The 19,425-nt window shown below is 40.7% G+C and overlaps 1 protein-coding gene across 1 annotated transcript; it reads right to left on the reverse strand.

Moving 5' to 3' along the window:
- Positions 1–1,371: 1,371 nt before the first annotated feature.
- On the reverse strand, positions 1,372–18,342 carry trmt11 (tRNA methyltransferase 11 homolog). The gene is made up of 13 exons (XM_035396052.1): positions 18,233–18,342; positions 17,796–17,861; positions 17,627–17,700; positions 17,333–17,414; positions 17,155–17,247; positions 16,793–16,927; positions 16,478–16,634; positions 15,002–15,082; positions 14,447–14,611; positions 14,047–14,119; positions 13,538–13,672; positions 6,020–6,140; positions 1,372–1,757 (listed from the first exon to the last, which is right to left on the reverse strand). Exons 1-13 carry the CDS (start codon positions 18,308–18,310, stop codon positions 1,614–1,616), a joined length of 1,404 nt encoding a protein of 467 aa, XP_035251943.1. The 5' UTR covers positions 18,311–18,342; the 3' UTR covers positions 1,372–1,613.
- Positions 18,343–19,425: the final 1,083 nt, after the last annotated feature.

Below are 19,425 nucleotides of genomic sequence, written 5' to 3' on the forward strand. Positions count from 1 at the left end.
CAAAAAGGGAAAAAACTTTCACACTTATCTAATAAGGCAACATTTCTTATGACCAAAAGGTTACTTTGGTCTCGGCTTTGTTAGCAATGAAACGACAACCTGACCTTGTTAAAACACGAAGTACATATAGACTTACTCTGACTCGTTCTTGGTCGAAACGACATAACATACGAGTTTGCGTTGAAAGTTTGCCTAATACCACTACGGTCTGTCAAATAAAGGCTATGGTCTGGCATAGACCTTAGACACTTGCTGTTTTACTTGCACCGTGGGACAGGATAATTCCATTCACTCATGGTCGAGCAAGACAAACATCGAGCCGTTTTTGCTGCGACACTGATTTACAGCTCATCTCCTTTTGGCAGTGCCGTATTATTAGTGAAAACACTTGGAGCACGAATCTGGCCATCTCGCCCAGCGGAGCTCCGTGCGAAGCGGAGCTCCCACGGCAGCACGCAATGTTGTTCCAGCCGGTGGGCAGCGCCAGCACCCGGAGGTCAAGCTGACCCACGAGCTGAACCTTCAGGCTCTCAGATTTGCTCCTACGACTGCTGTGGAGCTGTTGTTCAACTGTTACACAGAAAGGTAATTTGCTGTGTAACATTCTTTTAATTATGCCTCATATATTTACTTTTTGAATCAAGGAACTTTCTCCATGAAGAACTCACCCGTTTCAAACACATCTGCCATATTCAACAATTCATTCTTACTAATCTCAATCCTGGCCAACTTTCATTATTCATTTTTTAAAAATGTGATTAACATATTTCAAATTATTACAGTTGCTTGTTATAATAATACCATTTATGAAGCACCTACTGGGATATACATGCAATGTATACTGAAATAGGGACAAGCCCCCGCCATTCGTATTTAAAATGGCTGTTTAAACAACCATTTTAAATAGAGACATTCAAAAATGATTAGTCAGTTGCCTCCCAGTATCACAAAACCCTTCACATGGAGCATGAAGCACCACTCCACTGTAAAATATGAAACTTTCTTCTGTCCTGAAAAAGGGTTTCTGAAGGTTCCAGCTCCTATGAGTGGAGCTGGCTATATATATTCTCCTTCACCAGCGGTCTGTTTGTTTGTGGATTGTTTTCTTTTTTATAAACACACTCAGCAGGCCTCTTTTTCCCTTCTTTTCAAGCCATTTCCTCTTCCCAGGGATAAGTGTAAACAGTCCTTTCACTCTTATACAGACTGACTCCTGAATAACTGCAGAGGGCACAAACCCCTCCCATCCCCCAATTCATCTCTCAATATCGAGTATACCTCAATATTCTAATTCAGACAAACAATTTGAATGCATCCAAAATGCTGAAAGTTTGAGTGACTGTATTTGAATAACTGCCAGTGCAGAGCTGATAGATTCATTCTTTCATGTGATTTATTTCTAAACAGTCACAAGAGGAAGGGCACATCAAATAAAAAAGAACTGTACATGTGCTCTATATACATTTATAAATGTTCCCTTGTAATGATGCGGTAAAATTCAAACAAACAGTCCATTTAAAATGGAGGTGCAGGTGAAGCTGATTACAGCATAAGCATTCCCTCCTCCACCTCAGTCAAATGTCCAACTGCCACTCAGGCATCCAGCAGCCTGGTCAATTCTCCTCCTTAGTCTGTGTTTTGCCCTCATCTTTCCCGCTCCTCTTGGTGATCCCACTGAAGTACTTTTCCCTGAAGGCGTTGTGGCCCTGGTAGGGACTGTAGCGGGAGTCCTGGAGCAGCAGATGTTCATCCAAGTCCTGCAGAAGTGAGCGATAACCGATCAGAAACAACCAACTGCCAATCAAGAAACAACCACCTATCAGAGCTGTGGTGTTAGAGACAGCGGTAGGATGGAAGATGGTTTTAATGTGCTTTTCTGGATTTCGATTTAATTAACAGTGTGGAGCAGTGGGCAGAGAAGCATTGAGAAAGAGTTGCCAGGGACTAAGTGGAAGCAATTTAAAAGAAGCCAAACAAATAGAACATAACAATTACAACAGTTCGCAACGGTCCTTTCGATTAGGGAAGGCACATAAAAGAACAAAATAATAAAGTTTATTTATTTATTTTTCCCCAGGTACTAGAACAAGTGCACTATTGAATAAATTCTTCTTGGATACCTTCCCTTTAAGAGCTTACAGCCTTGTGTCACAAATGTTTGTGAAGTGGTTAATTCAGTGTTTCCCTTTCTGACTGAGAAACCAAATCATTATGTGCTGCCTGAGAGCCCGGGGTGTTCTACCCATGTGGGTTAGGGTTAGGGTTCCCAGCACCTGCATCTTTTTCCCACCAGCTTGGCACACACACACACACACATGCACACGTAGGCACGCCCACACACAAGTATGTACACGTGTGCACAAGCATACACTCACATTTAGGCACTTGCAGATGTGTACACACACTCATACATACACACAAGAACACACTGAAAGTGTGCACACTACTGAAAGACACACTCGGCCCACGGTGCACACGGGGGCACTGTCTGAACCAGGATCAAATGATGAAAACAGAGGGGAGCAGGGGGAGGACAGGGAAGAGAGAAAGAGGCTATGTGGCCAGAGAGTGCAGAATGAGAGCACAGAAAAACAGCAGATGTCAAAGCTGGCGAGTGTGTCCCTTGTACCTGATACAGTTCAGACTGATACAATTATTATGGGGCCAAGAACCAAATGTGCACTGGCACCCTATTGTTATTGTTCAGTTATTTTTCTCCTTGTTTGTTCTTCCCACCACTTTGGGAAAATGTCTATAAAATCCAGTTTATCAAAAACTTATTTTTGGCAAGGTCCTAGATTCTTGGCTGGTTAATCGCCTGTATGCAGTCTATCCCCAGTCTGAGTTTGTCTCATAATGCCATTGCCATTTTTCAATCGGCATAACAACCATACCAAACCCTGTTTACAGCATGTACATGCAAGATGTGAATGTGATCTGATGAAAAACACATTTTCAACGTACAAAAATGACTCACCAAGTTACTCACACATACAAAGCACCGTCTGTAAATCATTAATTCAAGCTATCAAAATCTAGGTCTGCCATTAAAAGTACTGAGATCAAAAGAACGCCAAGTTACAAGAAACAATATTGCTATCTTACCTTACACAAACTAAACAAGCTGTATTCCAAAGCAATGCTACCCAATGCTGCCTAAATTGTTTAAAGTAACTTGGCCCTATATATGTACCTTGTATATACATCCATTGTGTGTGTGTATCTGATGTTTTTATTGGCTGATGTACGTAAATGTCCAACGGGGACACACATTCTTTGTGGACCTGGAGCATTTGTGATGACGTAATCAGGCAGGAAAAAGAAAAAGAAGGAAAAAAGCAAAATCCCATAAGTTTAGGGCTATATAGTGTGGATGTGTGAAGTTGTTTGTGAATTCTGTCTGTTGAAATTGGGTCAGAAGTTACATAAATTAATGTTTTTAAGGGCTGAGAGTCTGTGGTCATTGAGGTTATTTTTGTAGGGAACCCTGAAAAGTGCCAAACTCTCGATGCTGTACAGGTATGGGGCATGCCTGCCATCCCAATACACAAAACCACTGAATCTGAAAAGTGGTATGAATGTACTTTCTGACATATCCAAGCATGTTTTCAGATTTAAATATTAGCTCTTATGAGAAGAGTCATCTCTGCCACGCCTCTGCCAGTAAAGATAAGAAGCAGGCTTATATTCCCAAATTTTCTAGGTTTAGCCTATATGTACTGACTAGAGCCCGACTGATGCCAGATTTTTGGGTCCGATGCCGATCCCGATTTTGGAGAGTCCTAGCCCACCGATTACCGATGTTTTCACCGCTATTTTGTCAAAAAGTGCAACATTTTCAAATCAATTTGAAAAACTTATATTTTATTAAAGTTTCTATATTTAAGAACATTGAACTTATAAGCAAACAAATAAAAATAAAAATAAACACACAAAAATGTAAAAATATATATATTTAATTTAATATCATCTAACACCATCTTTAAGTGTGTGAAATCAAAATAACTCCACACCTTGCTTTTACTCCTTTCTTTTCCAGCCATCTATAAAAAAGTTATTTTAAAAAATCAGTTTTCCAGTTTCAAACATGTATTTTTATGAATATTATTATTGTTGTTGTTGTTGTTATTAATTCGTTATTATTATTTCTTAGTATCTATTCTCAGTAAATTAATTATATTTTCTTATTTTCTTATTCCTACTACATGATCTCAAAGAGTAAGACTTTATCTAGCGAGCTTCCCTGTCCATAAGAATTCGGTGGTGAAAATAACTACAATGCGCTCTGACGCGTGACTAGATGACACACACTGGCTCACAATAACGCATTAACTATTGACACAGCCTCATTATTTCTCATTATATAATCTCAGTAAGTTAAATAAATTATATTTTCTTATTTTATTTCTACTACATGATCTCAAAGAGTAAGACATTATCTAGCGGAGCTAATGAGTGAATCAAGTGTAACGTTAGATGAAATTAAATTGACTGGATGAAATGCGTGAAAAAAACTAAAATGCGCTTTCCTGCAGGTTACCCGAGACAAAGCTAGATAACATGGCTTAAAATGACCCACGTTAGAAGTGTTTTATCGGCGTTTTTACTGTCTGGTTAGCTTGCTACGATGACGCGTGACTAGATGACATTGCAATAACGCGTTGGCTATTGAAACAGCATCATATAGTAGCTAATATCATTATCTCAGATAAAAAACAAATGTGTGATGCATTCAATCACCACTTTACTTTGGCTGGTTATTTATTTGAGAATACAGTGATGTCCTCTGGAAATGTAGATCCTACACTGCTTATGTGCTCACTGCCACTTCATAAAGGCTTGCTAGTCAGCTAGCTTGCTAAAGTGAACCAAATATGTTAGCTAGATTGCTCGCTTGATAATGAGGATTGATAAACATAGTGGTTGTATAAACGCATTTAATTAAAAACTTTCACTAAATATACATACCTTTATTGCGGCAATCGAATCTGTGCAGATAAGTCTTGCAGTGGAGAATATTGGATGAGGCACGAGTGACAAACGTCTTATTACAGAAGTAGCGCGTCAGCTGCTGCAGTTCACACTTGTATTAGAGCTCCCTCTACTGGATAATTCTAGTAAATAGCAATTACAACGTTCGAACAGACAAGTACAGATAAATAATCAATGTTTTTTTTTGTTTATTATACTTATTTAAACATCGGGACACATCGGCTGCATAACTGCCGATCCCGATGTAGTCAAAAAAGTCAAATAATGGCCGATATATCGGCCAAACCGATATATCGGTCGGGCTCTAGTATTGACATGTACAATGGAAATTAGGGTTGTTCTCTGACTTTTCTAAAGGGGAGCACACGTTCTATGACTTAACACAAAAACTTTCCATTACTGTACCCCAGGATAGGAGGTTCTGAAACACTCTACTCAGGAATGGAAAATAAATGTGCAGATGATGGATGTGTTAAATCTATGCTTAGCGTATGTGTCCCAGGTTTAGAAAGCAGAGCTGGAGACAGATGCCAATCAAGACAGACTAGCAGGTTGTGTGTGTATGTGTATGTGTGTGTGTGTGTGTTATGGGACCAATTTGGGGCTTTGAAGTGAAGTGGTTGTCAGATTCAAAGATGGATTATTTTCCATACAAAGTGTGATTAAGTCATTAAAGTGTAATATAAAAAAGTGAGTCAGGCACAGCCAGATGGTGAGGTTTAGTGAGGCCTATCAGTGCGCTCTGTGACCTGCGGATATACAAAACGTGTCCAAGTGCATGCAGGCGCACACACACGCACTCCCTCAAGCATGATACACAAAGGCATATAATGGCATTAACTTGTGCACACACATCTTACACCACATGCATATTACATAAACCGTACAGCATGCATGCACATTCTTTCTTAATACACAAAATATCTCACGCCACATACCATTGTATGTATTGCAGTGTATGGATATACTCTCTCCAGTACATATACACAAAACCTCTCAGGAAAAACACTGACCCACATACACTCACCTCCATCTCCCTGGTCTTCTCCATGGTGATGAGGCGGCGTGAGGTGTGGCTGGAGAGGGTCTGTTCGCAGTTACTGACGAGACTGAGACAGGGGTGCAGGGGAACCATCTCATCTCGGTACCTGCATCACACACCCCCCCCCCCCAGGGTTAGGGAGTGTCTCACACTGCAGTGGCGTAACCCACACTTATCATTTGGGGGTGTCCTCCCTCCCAATACCATTCAGTGGTATAACCCACACATTAATTCAGAGATGCAACCATGTTACGTCTGTATGTTTTCCCCCCTTGATTCCCTCCCCTAGTGTATCAATGCCTCTAATGTGGTTGTTGGTTGTTTTTTCTGGGTGCATGTTTTGAATCTGTACTCAGCGTCAGCAACAGAGTGAAGTCAATTGTTTTGCTTTGATAGTAAGGTTTAGAATAGTATAGAACAGCAGCCTGTGGAATACTTTTTTTTTTTTTTTTTTGCCTTTTTGGCTACTTTCATTTGTGGGGAAGCCAGTTAGAAAACCTATTCTTCAAAGGAGAACTTTAAGCTGTTTTTTTTTTTCTTGTCTTTTTTCCTTTCCTCTTTTTACCTGTGGTCTACAGTGTCCTCATTTACTTTGGTATAATCTTGTTTAAATAGTTTGGCTGCTGATGTCATTTTTGCCAGTATAAACTTTTATAATCCTAATTAAATTACTGTGTCGCCTATCATTGACAGTGTTTTTCGGTGCTTTTTGTGGCAATATCTTAGTATTAGACATTCTAACTCCTGGTTATTGTAATGGTTATTGGGTTTTCGAGTTGTAACAATCCCATATTAGAAAATACGCCTGAATACCCTGCCTTATTTCTAACAGTTTCTGCTAATGTTTCCCTGGCAATGGGGATTGACACTACTATGTTAGAGCATTTTCTCATAACTCATAAAAATGGTCTAGCAGGGCTTTTACAGTTGTTATTGTAACTTGTGTTACTACATAATTCTAAAATTTGCACATATATTTACCATGACCAGATACGCTAACAATGCATACAATAAATACATGCATCTAAGGAGTAGTCCTGCACCACAGGCCCAGTTTCTGAGATTAGAGGGATCACTTTCTGGAGTTTTTACATGATTTCAATTTTTGTGTCTTTTCTAATGGACTGTTTTTGTGCAGTAAGGGATATTTTATATTTTTACAGAAATTCATGATGACAGATTTATAGTGGCTGGTATAGAGACACTATGGGAATTGTGGTCTAAAGCAAGAAAATGCAATTCAAGTAACTCCAAAGTGGCTTGTACAGTGACTTCATGTTTCCAGAGGATGCTCCTACGAACAGGTAAATTTTATAGCATTTATTCACAATTATGAACATATATATCTTGCTTTTATAGGGTACCAGTATTTCCTTGCTTTAGACCACAAACCCCCTAATACATGTCATCGTAAAGCTGGATGCTCATCAGAAGCATCTCTAAAATGTCCTTCAATGTACGCCAAACGGTTGGCAAATAAACAAATATACACCAACACTGAAATAGTCTCAAAGAACAACGGAAAGTGAACTATCTGCATAATGTATTCCTGAAACATGAAAATGCATAAAGCAAAAGCATCACTCTCACTGTCCTTGCCATCAGAATAATCAGAAACTGAGCCTTCAGAAAGCATTCACCCTCCTTGAACGTTTTCAGATTTTGTCCTGTTACAGCTTAAGACTGTCATGCATTGTAATATTTTCCTCTTCACCAACACAATAAATTTAACGCATTTATGATGCAGGTTCAATGCTTTGTAGGCCTTTGGCAGCAATTGCAGGTCTGAGCTTTCTTGGGTATGACTCTATGAGCTTTGCACATTGAGATTTAGGAATTTATCCCCATTTTCCCATGCCAATTTGCTCTAACTCTGCCGACGGAGAACAATTTTCAGGTCATACCACAGATCAATTGGATTTAGGTTTGGGGTTTGGCTGGGCCATTCCAGAATACCGACTTTGTTTTTAAGTCATTTCTTTGTAGTTTTGCCATGTGCTTTGGATCATTGTCCTGCTGGAACATGAATCTTCACCCTAAATGGGGATCTTTTTGCCACATGAAATATGTTTTTCTCAAGAATGTGCCAGAATTTGGCTTCATCCATCTTGCCGTTAAGGCAACAAGCTTCCCAGTCCTTCCTGCTGAAAACTCCATAGCATGATACTGCCATCACCATGTTTGACGGTAGGGATGCTACTAGGGTAGCGACGGGCTGTGTTTTGTTTGCACCAAATATATTACCTTGCTTTCAGGCCCAAAAAGAGTTAGTTTCATCAGACTACAACACCTTTCAGAGCCTGTCACAAGGCTTCCGGCAAATTGGCCTTTCCCAGAAGTGGCTTCCATCTGGTCTCTCTCTCAAAAAGGCCAAATTGGTAACGTGCCGATCTGGCAGTTTCTTCCAGCTAGCCACTCCAGCTAGAGCTCTGCAACTCTGTCAGTGTTGTAGCTGGATAGTTTCTCTGACAACAATCTTTCTTGTCTAGTTGCTAAGTTTGGTAGCACAGCCTGACCTTGGTTTTGTGTGGGTGGTACAGTATTTTTATTTTTTATTTTATTTTTATTGAAATCAACATTTTTGGACCTCGTTAACATAAACTACATTTCCAGAAGTATGTGGACACCCCTTCTAATTAGTGGTCTCATCTATTTCAGCCACACAGGTGCTAACAGGTGCATAAAATCAAGCATGCAACCATGCAATTTAAATTTGACAAAAATTGGCAGTAGAATGGGTTGTACTGAAGAGCTCAGTGACTTCAATTCGGCACTTTTATATGATGCCATCTTTCCAACAAGTCAGTTTGTCAAATTTCTGCCCTGCTAGAGCTGCCCAGTATGTGCTGTTATTGTGAATTGGATATGTATAGGCGCAACAACAGCTCAGCCGCTAAGTGATAGGCCACACAAGCTCACAGAACAGGACCGGCAAGTGCTGAAGCGTGCAGCGCATAAAAATCATCTGTGGTCGGTTGCAGCACACACTACAGACTTACAAACGACCTCAAGAAACAACATGGGCACAAGAACTGTTCGTCAAGAGCTTCCATTGCTGAGCATCCATACACAAGCCTAAGATCACCATGCACAATGCCAAGCATCAGCTGAGGTGTTGTAAAGCACACCACCACTGCACTCTGGAGCAGTGGAAATGCATTCTCTGGAGTGATGAATCACGCTTCACTATCTGGCAGTCTGACAGATGAATCTGGGTTTGGCGGAATGCATAATGCCAACTGTAAAGTTTGGTGGAGGAGGAATAATGATCTGGGGAAGTTTTTCATGGTTTGGGTTAGGCCCCTTAGTTCCAGTGAAGGGAAATATTAATGTTACAGGAAAACCTTCCCAGAAGAGTAGAGGCTGTTACAGCAGCAAAGGGGGTCCAACTCCATATTAATGCCCATGGTTTTGGAATGAGATGTTCAACAAGTACATATGGGTTCAGGTGTCCACATACTTTTGGAAATGCAGTGTATTCAGTGTTATCTCTAAAGAAAAAAAAGAATAAGCCCGGCCCAATTTAGGTTGTTAATATAAAAGGGAAGTGAATGCTTGTCAATTAAGAAATGTTCAGGTTTTTATTTTTTAAATAATTCTGAATACATCTATATACTTTTATTTCATTTTGAGTGACTAGGAATAGGAATTTAATACATTTAATTAAAATACATTTTAATTTGACTTTTCACAACAACAAAAAAGAGAAATAATAAATAGGGAGGGGGGGTGTTTAAACATTCTGAAGGTACTGTATGAATCAATGAGCATTATTATTTACAAAAACAGGGGACAATACTGTGCAGTTAGGAAGAAACCCATGCTTGTTCAGTTTCTGTACTTGGGTTTATTATTGAAGTACTCTGTATTCTTAGTGGTGGTGCATGCGTATCTCGAGTTGAACCTTAGCATCGCTGTCCCCAACTTCCACACAGACTCAGTCAAGCTCCCTGTTTATCTCAGACATCACCATGCACACAGACTGTCTACTTGCAATACACTATGCTGCTTGTCAGCAATGTAACCAACCCTGGTCTCTAATTACTCCCCTTCCCCCAAATTTCCAATTATTTCTTATTAAGCCACCACCTTATACACAAAATGGGGTTTGAAAAAGAGGCAGACATTTCATTTTTAAGGAAATTACATTTGATTCAATAATAAACAAAGACTGGTCAGGCCAGATGGATGAAATTTGGGATAATGGATGGGCCTCGTCAATAAAGTTGTGTCTAGAGACCTGTGGACAAAAATGGGATACAGGCCTCTGTGATGAGGTTGGGATATGGGCCTGGTGGATGCGATAGGAGAATTAGGTCTGGTAAATGAAGATGGGGCATGCGACTGACAGATAAGATGGAAGACATGGGTCTAGTGGAGGAGGCAGGGGCAGGGGTCTGGTGGAGGAGTTCTGGATATGGGCCTGGTGGATGAGGTGGAGAATGGGGCATGTAGGAGCAGGAGTTGGCAGCTGCAGTAAAGCCTCATGTGTGCCCTGTGTGTCCGAACATTAGGACTCAGCTTGCTTTATTATTGGGGAAGAAACAATGTGGCTAACAGCTCCAGGCTGGGAGATAATGTGTGTCATTTTGCACAAGAAAATAAAGCCTCAACAGGAAAAGTCTAAATGTGTCAAAACTAAAGACAACAGGGCTGCTGGACGTGGGAAGACTTAAAGTTGGGTAGACCACAGGATTCGTTAAAATGCAGGGTAGCACAAGGTGGCAGAAGCCTCACAGCACTGGAAGACTTAAACCTGCCAGGAGTCCCAGTGAGCTCATCCTCCTGTTTAAATGTGTATTTTGGAATATCCTAGGCACAGGTTTTTGCTGATGGTAATGGAAGCCTTTGTCTACTGCACACCTCATCCCAAACCCACCAACACCACCATCCTATTTCTGTTTGTAAATAACTTGTTGCTACCCAGTCACAAGCCCGCACTTTATTCAGCAAACATTCTACATTCAAGACACTGGCACCCCCTTGTGGCACACCTGCAGAACAGCACTGCACTGCAAGAGCTTTGCGTGACTTCAGGATAAGCAGCTGAACTGTGGACCCAGGATCAGTTTAAGCTTCTATTTCAGAAGAAAGTGTGCCAGTAAAACATCACTACGGCACACCCCTAGAAACCAGGAAATACACCCAGAACCAAATCACCTCCAGAAGGCCAAGATAATATCTTGAAAGAAATATTCTGCCTAAATGGATGCTCCCATTGATCACGCCTGCTAACCTCCGCACATCTACAGAAACTCAGCAGTCTCAAGCCAACAGTATGTTCTTTTCCTTCAGAAAACTCATAGCTCAAAGACAAAAAGCAGATGTACAGATACAAGTGATATAGATATATGTGTCCATTGCATTTGCACTTTGACCATAACATTGTTTGGCTGTGCACTCTGTCCCGGCCTCTGTTGTAAGTTTTGTGTTTACATTAGTCTCAGCTGCGTGTGTGTCTCGTTCATCCGGTTTGTCATCACATTGCCATTTCCATCTCCAGTTACTCGGATTTGAAATTCACCAGTGGAGACTAGCTCTTTGAATTTGTGCTCAGTAATCACGTGGATTGTGATACTTTGTTGACTAGGCTGACCATATTTTGTTTGACTTCCAATTCTCGTCCCTTCTTGTTTGTTTGCTGATTAGATTTCTTGCTTGACCATTGAGACTTGTACTATTCAATTTCAATTTTCATCTAGCCCTTCCGGTTTGTTTGCAGACTGGATTTTGTGTTCGACCACTGACTTGTTCTATTCAACCTCAAGTCTCGTTTTGGCCGCAAAGTGACTATGGTTAATATTCCCAGCTGGATTAAATCCTTCCATCAAGACACTATTGTTATTTTTCCTTTATTATTTTTGAAGGTGACTGGGTGGAATTTTAAATCTCTATTGGGGGTACACCATTCAGACTCTAGGTCTCAGCCTGCAGATTAAGTGTCCCAAAACTCAGATTTTAAAGTCACCCTGCATCTGGCAAGCATTCAAAGACTAGCCAGGTTAGTTAGTTTTGGATAGAATAGATAGGGACCGGAGCTGCTCGTTTAGACGCACGCACACACACACACACACACACACACACACACACACGTACACACACACACCAGCACAAGGCTGGGTGGTCAGTGCAGGAATTCAGGCCCCCCGCTATGGTCCTGTGCTGCATTAGTTGCATTCTGACACAGTCTGTCAGGACGGCATCTTATCTCCTGGACTCATACAATGGATCTGTCAGGCCCACGATGCGGTCGCCCATGGCCCGGCCAGGGAAACCAGGCTTCTGTCATCGCAACCGTGAACAAACAGGCCAGCCGAAACCCGACTCCAGGCCCTGAGATGGGGGACGAAAGCCCAAGTACCCAGCATAAAACAAACTAGCCCACCGCGACCTTCCATAAAAACGCACAAGAAGCCACTCCTCTAGTGCCGTGAGTCATACCACTTGGACAGCCAAGGCACTTTCTGTGGAAAATCTACAGATTCAGCTTTTTAAAGGCAGGGGAAATCCTATCCATGGCCATGGTGTGTCACGGGGGGTAATTGCTGTGCAGACTGAGCTGTAATTATGCTTAAAAGGGGCTGACATCTCCCCTCTGTGCAGTCACCTCTGCTGCCCTGTAATCTGTAGCAAGAGAGCCATCCGGTCACAGCTGACGGTGGTTCGGAGAAGCTATACAAACTAACCAGGACACCTGTGTGCTGCCTCCTGTTTTGACGATGCCTGTAAAAACATAGGTGTATATATAACCCGCGGTCACATGATCATGGTATTGCTGGGACCAGCCTCTGGAGAAGCTTGTAGTCCAGGAAGAACCATAAGAATTTCTGACAATGAGAACAGGCAATTGAGCAAATCTTGGCCTCATCATCCACCATAAACAACATTCACCTAAGGACATCAATTTTTGTATCAGACCTGGGTCAAATACATATTTGTTTTGGATTCAAATACCTTTCTATGCTTCACTGATCTTGTCTGGTGTATTAGAACCAATGAAATACTCTCAAAAAGTGCAAACCTCACCTCCTCGTCATATTGGCAGGCTCAATTGAGCCAGGCAAGATCAACAGAGCACAGAAAAGTATTTGAATCCAAAACAAATACGTATTTGACCCAGGTCTGGTGTGTGTATGTGTGTGTGTGTGTGTGTGTGTGTGTGTGTGCGTGTCTGTGAGAAAGTTGTATCTCAAGAGAAGAAGCCAATTTAAGGTAATGGGGGAAAAAGCACATCGCCCAATGATTTGTAACCTACATTGGAATCATATCATACATCTTGATTCAAATTATCATGCAAATAGTTCTCACAGTTTGATACTAATCCCTGAGCACTGGTACTGGACAGTATTCAGGAGATGCAAGAGACCTGCCCACATCTGGGAATTTACTACTCCCAAATAACTGAAAGTAGCTTCCAAACAAAATCACTTGTGTCTAGATTATGAAACCAAAACACAACAGTGTCCACATAGCCACACGCACCATATAAACACATATACTCACTCTGGCCTGTAGATTGGCAGCCAGTACACCAGCCTTCCACCCATCACCAGGTGACGGGCCGCAAAGTTTAACAGATCTCTGAAGATGTCACTTAGATGGTACTCCATGGAAACAGGGACGTGACTATCTCCACAGCTACAGGGGAGGGATAGAAACAGCAAAGACACATCTAAAGTCAGCCATAAAACCTGCCATTTGCAGACACTGTCACAGTGTGTGTGAACTTGTGTCAAAAGGTTGAGAAGACTGTTTCACTCTGAAATGATTCCACTGAGCTCACAGGTTTTCACAATATCATGCACATATTATTAGGTGGATATAGGCTGTAGGTATGTAAAAAAATAAGTATTCAGCTTGTGTCACACAATATTTGAGATGCTTTCAAAAACGCTGATTCTGGATCAGTTATTGGAGATGAAAGTACCCAAAGAATACACGGCAACAGAATCTCCTGTGTGTGTGTGTGTGTGTGTGTGTGTGTGCGTGCGTGTCCATGTGCCCACACTCACAAGTCATCTGAAGGTTTGATGATCTCCTTCTGGGACCCTGTTCTCCTTGTAGATTCACGAATACCATAAGGAGCTGTCACAAACAAACAAACAATCAATCAATCAATCAATCAATCAACTAACCAACCAACTAACTGAACTATTTTACTCACAACTTTTCAGTTAAAATCAGCTTTGGTTAATGAGAGTCAGATTCAAACAGGCCAAAAGTTATACAATTCACAAGTACAAGCCAGACAATATACCGGAACTTCAGCCTCAGTTTTTTATTTGTGTAGGGGTTAAGTCAGAGAAATTTAATTGGCAGGGAGAGAAGTGAGGGAACTTGAACTTGAATCACCAAAACAGGAATGTATTTTATATTAATGAAGGAAATTACGGTTGCTAAGAGAGAACGTACGGTCAGTGATGATGGCATCGAATAGCACCCCTTCCCTCCAAATGGTTTTGGAGGCGTCTGATACCAGGACGTCCAGGTAAAACCGTTCCAGCCCATACTGACGAAGGTTTGCTCGAATGTTCTCGTCTGGACCTCTCCATTTCTGGTTCTTCCTGCTTGCTTTTCCTGAGAAGGTGTACATTCCCAGTCAGAACCCCTCTAGTCTCAACATCTAAGTGAACACACCCAGTGTCAAATGTGTTATTAACATAGTCAACTGTCACGCTGGACAAATTAAACTAACCCAACAGCATACCGAGTGTTAAACAGAGTGCTGATTATGCTATGATTGTGCTAGAAAAGAGAATTAAAACACAGGATGAAACACAAACAACAAGTCTGAACTGGAGTTACACCAAAGTTAGCATAAAGACGTACAGAGCTGTGTCAACTCCTAGACAGAGTTGCTGCTGATTTAAACGAGTGGATTTTCAGAAACACCACGATTAAAAAAAAGATCATTTTAAACTAAATTTAAATGCCTGTTAACTTAAAACATTCCGCCCAGTGTCTTACCAATCCCGTGGATTGTGTTATAATCTATGTCTGTCCCGCAAACATATGCCCCGAAGTGCGAGCAGGCCACCAGGAGGCTACCTGCAAGGGAAACACCACCTGTGAGAGTCAGCAAGGATGGCTGTTGCCAGGTTACAGATGCTAGTTATGATGTAGCAATGGCCAAACTGATGCCTGATAATTGACACGGTTGCCATGTGATTGGCACTTAGCCAACTTCACTCACTCACACGCAGAAGCTGAAACACACATGCCGTGTGGGTTCAAAAGAATTCTTTCACACCAAATTTGGTGGTAAACCACATTTGGGCAACAGATCACACATTTCACTACAGCAGACTTTTTCATTATAATGCAATAAGAAGTTCTAATGCAAGATTTTCATGCAGAGAAGACAGAACACTAGAACCACAGCCAGGGACGGCTTATTGTGCATACTGTACAACTGACCAATGGCTGAAGTGCTACTCAGTATTAGTGATTATGCCAGAAATCATCCAAAATAATCAATTTACAAAACAAATACAAGGCAAAAAATAGTACAGTGCACGGTTTTAGTAAAACAAGGAACACAGACATCTCAAAATCATTCACGATCAGAAGTAGGGTTTTTGCCAGTCTTCTGGCAGTTCTTTGGGTTAATCTATCTAATCCTTCATCACAGAGGAACTCATTTTTAAAAGAACAACTGTTACGCCTCCCTACAACCGCAGCACTAGGCAAATGGCAAAATGCCCCTTGACTCCAAATGTACCAGTGTGTCTTCTACTAAATTCTTTGGGTCCTATTTAGGTGTCAGTGTGGTGTTTTTATGGTCATAGTGATGTTTATTTGATATTCAAATATATGTCGAATAGGGAAAAAAAAACATTTGAATTGTTAAAATTAATGTTTTAATATGTAATCACATGTACACACTAAAAAACTAACTTATTCCCTGTTTCAAAATATAACCTCGTGCTTCAGATGGACCCTGTCTTTGCACTTGTGCATAGAACAGCTCACTCACGCTCACACACGAGGTAACAACATGGCCAAAAGCTAGGAATTAGTGATGGGAGCTTTTGTTTTTAGTAGCCTTCTGGTGAACCCACAGAAATGTTCTGCAGGTGAGTCTCCGTTCATTCAAAACTTGTTTGTTTGGCTCACTCATACATTGGTTCACTAGTTGAAAGAATGTTTTTCCTGTGAGTCTGCTTTCTTTTTCCTGCTTGTGGACATAACCGGCACAGCAGGAAACACCCAAAATCATTTCACGACAATTCATTATTGAGGCTAATTTTACCTATCCATGCACATTTTGCAACAGATATTTGAACATATTTAAATCTCTGTTGTTTTTTGAAATACAATATCAAATTGTTGGTCCAATTGATAGCCCTAGTGAGGTTTAGCACAAGGATGGTTTTAAAACTCAAAGTCCTGTTAAGACAGTATCTCCCTGACCCACTCCTACCGTATGAATGGACCACTCACCTGTCCCAACAAAGGGGTCAAAGACCAGGTCGTGATCTCTGACCCTTGCATGATTGGCCATAATGAAGGACAGCCCTGCATCCATGCTGGTATTCCCGATGAAGTGCCTTTTCTTCACACTGTGGGAGCGGATTAGTTCCCGCTGGCCGTCTGCAATCTGGGAACAGGTGAAGGCAAATGCACTGAAGCACCAGATCTTTGTCAGAGCTGGCACCCGGTCCTCTTTCCCAGAGGAACTCAAGCTAAAAGCATTATAAATGGAAATAATATGCCTAACGATCAAATCAATCAACAGCAAGATGCTTCAGCACTCACCCATCTCCCAAAATACACACAGAAGGGTTCCTCTGGTATGTTATTTGGATCAGTGCCATAGTCTTCTAGTATACAGAAGATGTGATCTGGATTCTTCAAATTCACCTTCCCTTGGAAGGGCAGGTACTCCATGGCCTATGGCAGTTAAATTTTTAAATGCTGAAAAAAGCTTACAATAGTCCTAGAAACAAATACACAAGCAAGCCGTAATTTCAACCAAACTTCAAAACCTGAATTGTGTAACACGGCAAAGCAGGGCGAGAGTAACAGTTTCTCTCAAACATGCACTCACACACACTGTATGACTTCATCCACTCATTTGTAGACTGATCTAGTAAAATATCTCCTGGCATTACACTCACATCAATCTTCTTGATTCTGTCTGTGAACTCCAGGGTCTTGTTGAAAGTGCAAACATTTATTTTGTATGTTGAGTCTTGCTGCAGAAACGGAGCCTGTGGATAAATTATTTGAAAATACATTTAAAGTTAAAATGATGATGTGGTTTAAAAAAAACCCTGAGAGAGTTCTCTAACTCACCATATCCTCTGTAGGATATTGCTCCAGGGATGACTGCAGTTCAACGTGTGTCCTTCCACAACCCCACAGTTCAAACACAGATCTAAGGTGGAACAAAGGTGCAGTAAGCATCTTTTTGCTTTCATATCAGAGGATTTGGTCAAAAATATGTATTGCTACAATCCACAAATTATACTTGTGCATCAGTAATAACGGGTTCGGAATACAAACATAGCCCAGAAAGTGCACAGTATAACGTTGGATATTGTCTCACTTCGTTTTGATGCAGTTATTTTATTTTAAAGATACACTTACTTCGCGCACACCGTTCTGGTCATAATGCTCCGCACGTCCGCCTCCGACACATTTTTGAGTTGCCAAAACGGAGACTTGCGTGACGAGCAACGAGGGGAAAAACAGACTTGAGTAAATGAATTATATTGTTGCTCACGCTTGAAGGTATTTTACGCAGTAATTAATTTACCTTTTCATTGAAGTCTTCAGCAGGACAGAAATGTTTACCTCTGAGAGACAGCAGCGCTTTGATCTCCTGCGAGACATGATGACAACATTATAGTCCATCATCTGAATACTGCCTGGCGTTCTTTTAAACTTTTATTTAGTTAATTTATGTACAAGTAAGTTATCGAGTGTTTTTAAAAAAATTAAAGAAATTTGCATAAATTGGCAAGTTAAGTTATATTGTAAACGAACTCATTTTCGATGGTTCATGTTTTTCCTTCGCAGCTACGAAAATGTCTTAACTCTTATTTCTTATAATGCCATGCTAATTGGCTAACACCAACACTGCCTTGAGAAAGGGGGAAACTTTCTCTAAACAATAAAATAAACACATAAATAGGAAATCCACAAATATGGCACAGCTGGAATGTATAATTTTGAGAACAGCAATTTACATACCGGCAGTCTAAATTCAACATTATCTTGTGCTAGATGTAGTAAATACTGCCTGCACGCCCTGCTACAGTGTAGCGCCATGTTTACTGTCCTATATAAAATGTTTCCTACTAGAAGCGACGCTCTTGTGAACTAGGTTCCTACTTTGACAAGAAACTGTTCTCACTAACCAGGGCTATATTGAATAGGCTACATGCCTTTGTGGAAGTTTTAACTATTGTTTGCATGTCGATATTAAGAAAAGCTGTTATATGCACAGTGTATATTTGTAAAATTTATGAATTTGTATGAACAATATTATTATATAAATAAAATGTATGCTGTGCCTATCATGACACAATAGCTAGGCGCCCTTTAAAAGTTTATTGAGCTTTCCTTATAATAAGTAGTCAGAAAGCTATACATCGTATAACGTATCTTTGTTTGGACTGTGGACTTAGCCCAGGAATAGCGTTTGAAACGTTTTAAGCCGAAACACAAAGTATCAACTAAACTTATCTCAACACTAAGCCTCTTTAGGCTAATAAAGAGGTTGACTTGAAGCGCAAGTGTTCCCTCGTAATGATTGGACTGCAGTCAACCATTTTTGCGTCCTGAAGTTTGGATTGGTTATTTCAGTTGTCGATCAGAGTTATCTATGTCCGAGTCCGAAAGTATTCGCATCATCAGCACTGCTGTAATGTACAGAGGTAGATTGCTGTCACCACCGTAGACTATGTAATGTTACCAACAGTGGTGAAATCCTTGCATATGAAGAAAGAGATAAACGTTGTTCGGAATAAGTAAGGTAAGTTCCATATTATTTATTAGTAGGCACTGAAGGTTATTTGCACATACGTAAAAAAATCTCGGAGGCGATACAGCTAGTCCTTTTCACTGTTTATTTGTAGGTTAATATTTAAATAATTTCCCCACATATATCGGTCTAAAACCTAAGATGACAACTGTTACATAACTTGTGTGTTATAAAAAGCAGTTCGATTCTTCATATTACATAAGCCAAAATTCTATTCTGATACTTAAATTGTACGTTTAAGCCTATGTCCGCAGGACTGTTGCATTAATGCATGATTGCCAGCATAATCAGTTTCGTCCGCATATGTTGCCTTTTGGTTTATTTTTATCCACCACGGACTTAGACCACTTTTATGGTATGTATAGTAAGTATGTATATATGTAAGTATGCATAGCGTAAG

Source organism: Anguilla anguilla, chromosome 1 (genome assembly GCF_013347855.1).
Source record: "Anguilla anguilla isolate fAngAng1 chromosome 1, fAngAng1.pri, whole genome shotgun sequence".
NCBI classification, from domain to species: Eukaryota; Metazoa; Chordata; class Actinopteri; order Anguilliformes; family Anguillidae; genus Anguilla; species Anguilla anguilla.

What these genes read in the sequence shown, in the direction of transcription:
- trmt11 (XM_035396052.1), bottom strand. Translation starts at nt 18,310, where the DNA reads ATGGCGCTACACTGTAGCAGGGCGTGCAGGCAGTATTTACTACATCTA. An exon ending in ACCAGAACGGTGTGCGCGAA is followed by an intron (nt 17,415 to 17,626) that starts GTAAGTGTATCT and finishes GTTCCACCTTAG; the next exon opens with ATCTGTGTTTGAACTGTGGG. An exon ending in AATATCCTACAGAGGATATG is followed by an intron (nt 17,248 to 17,332) that starts GTGAGTTAGAGA and finishes ATTTATCCACAG; the next exon opens with GCTCCGTTTCTGCAGCAAGA.